Raw genomic sequence first — 2,500 nt, 5'->3', positions numbered from 1 at the left:
AACAAAACAAATTTTATTAAAATCGTCGCAAAGAAGAGTCAGTAGTCACGTTCATCAATTTCCTCCAGTAACTGATCAATAACTAATGTAATACGTAGAGTTGTTGCCTGTATAAGTAGAAGCGCAAGTGATCCTTGAAGTGCTAACATGGTAATTCTAGAAGTATAATATGACATACTAAACACACAAAAGGACTTACTTAAAGAACTCAAGCCTCCCGCCCTCATCAGCAGCAGCCCATACATTGCTGAAGCCACCCAGGTCAAGACAGCACACGACTATCACGACGATCAGTCCGATAAACATGAGGAGCGTCTGCATAACGTCTGTGTACACCACGGCCTTCACGCCACCCTGGAAAAATTGGCATTCTGACTGAAGGAATGTATCCTGAGAAACTGTAAAGAGATATGCAGTAATAATATTTCATTTCAAATAAACATCAAGCCCAGCTGAAAACACTCATAGTAATTAAAGATATAAAACATAAAGACAGAACATCAGATCTGAGGTAAATTGTTTGGTAGAAAATAAGTGAATATATAAATAATACTACTAATAATAATATTAATAATAATAAAGATAGATAAGCAAACGTACAATAAGATAATACTGACAGGACTAGAAATGCCATCAATAGTGGTCACGAGAGGAACAAAAGGGCGAAACACGAATTTCTGCAGATATAGCTAGAGGTGAAAAATACAGGAAATTTTAAGTAAAAAAATTTCTCTGCACATGTGCATTACGAGGTCTTGTTTAACAATAATGCCTCGGAGAGGTGCGTAGTGGACGAAAGGATTAAATAGGTTAGGAAGTTTGGCGCGGTGGGCGAGGCTTACGAAAACACAGGGAGATTGATACACACGAAGTGAGAATGAGAGCACAGTGAAAATCCAGCCTATTGTTACGTGTTCTTGCCGGGTGAGCTCCAGCATTGTGATCTGAAATCGTCTATTTTCTCTTGGTCTGTGTGCTTCTGCTATGTGTTCTGAATGGAATGTTTATTGATAACCGTAAGGGATGCAATTCTTTTTTTTTAATACCATCAGTCTATTGGCTCACAAAATTGTTTTCTACGTGAGATGTTTACTCACACTATACATTTTTTTTTTTTTCCTTTTGTGACACTCAATACTTTAGGTGATTCCACTGATTGTGAAGAATCAGTCAGCCACAAAGCAAAGAAGGTGAAGTAACAGAGTGATGGCAAAGGGGCTCAGGTCTCTGAAGGTGGGGAGGCTTTTTTTTTTTTTTTTCAGCTGGTGGTGAACATTGAAATCTCCAAAAATAGAGATCTCCGCGAAGAGGAGAGTCAGGATGTGTTCCACTTTGGAAGTTCAGTAGTCAAAGAATTTTTATAGTCAGAGGAGTTAGGTGAGAGGTATACAGCAAAGATAAACTTAGTTTGAGAGTGACTCTGTAGTCGTCGCCTGGTGGTGGAAAATTTAAAAGATTCAAGAGCGTGGGCACGAGAGCAAGTCGTTTCGTACATAGACGCAACATCCAGCTTTGGATTGATGATCACCGGATTTGATCTAGTTACCAAATGTCCAACTCTGTATATGCGTGTAATATAAATATCACATCACATCATGATATAAATGTAGATGTCAAGACATGATCCTCAAGGTTTAATGGAAATGCAAGAGAGGTCAACAAGCCGACCTTGACTGCCAGGGAGCGCCAAACAGCACATAATAGAGGTGTGTGTGTGTGTGTGTGTGTGTGTGTGTGTGTGTGTGTCCGTTAATTGGTTATTTAACCAGTCATTCCCATATGGAAAGAGCTTTGAGCTTACACAGTGACTGATCTTCGCGTATTATAGGAACAGGAATATTGCATCTTATGTCCTGCTTTAAAAGGTATAAACAGCGTTTATGGACTATACTGTTTGTTTATGCTGCGATGTTTCTGGCTTCATGCTGGTTCATAAATATCAGTGCGCCTGACAGCTCATCCGCTCGTCCTTTCTTTGTATGCTTACAAAAATCGGTCAAATGGTACTTCTTTTGTATTTTTTGAAAGGTATAATCACCATTTATATGCCATGTATGTTCACACTGCAATGTTTTTAATTCATGCTGATTCATAAATATCTGTAAATTTCTAGTTATGTGATACACGTAACTCCGATTTCTTTGCCACATAACAACTCGTTCGCTCGTCTCTTTCTTCTCCATCACACGCCTTGTATGCTAGCTTATAGGATCAACCAAACACCCCTGAATCAATAGCAAGTGTTCTGGCTCGATTGGTACTCCCGTGTACTTTGAGAATCTTATCGCAGGTCGTAATTCCTCGACTGCTCCTCTTTCTATAAAAAGCTTAACCCTTAACACTTTAGATTAAATTTCCAGTGCTTCAGAAGACGGTATAAGGTAGTCACACACTTACCACAGTTATGTAAAAGGTACAGATGCTTCCCATGATAACCATTGACACCCAGGTGGACAGCTTGGTCACAGTGGAGAGGGCTAGCGAGGGAGCATACAAGCAG

The 2,500-nt window shown here is 39.5% G+C and overlaps 1 protein-coding gene across 1 annotated transcript in view; it reads right to left on the bottom strand.

Annotated features, from left to right (window-relative positions):
• Positions 1 to 2,500, bottom strand: part of LOC135114053 (sodium-coupled monocarboxylate transporter 1-like) — a 15,930-nt gene that overhangs the window by 10,037 nt on the left and 3,393 nt on the right. The window contains exons 3-4 of the mRNA XM_064029704.1: positions 2,398 to 2,500; positions 200 to 354 (exon numbers count right to left, since the gene is read on the bottom strand). The exon at positions 2,398 to 2,500 is cut by the window's right edge and continues 86 nt beyond it. Of these exons, the coding sequence (XP_063885774.1) occupies positions 200 to 354; positions 2,398 to 2,500 (258 nt within the window). The remainder of the gene's footprint in view (positions 1 to 199; positions 355 to 2,397) is intronic.

The sequence above is a fragment of the Scylla paramamosain genome, chromosome 27 (assembly GCF_035594125.1).
Source record: "Scylla paramamosain isolate STU-SP2022 chromosome 27, ASM3559412v1, whole genome shotgun sequence".
Lineage (NCBI taxonomy): Eukaryota > Metazoa > Arthropoda > Malacostraca > Decapoda > Portunidae > Scylla > Scylla paramamosain.
The sequence above is the reverse complement of the archived record's forward strand: the minus strand, read 5'-3'. Positions and strand labels throughout refer to the sequence as shown.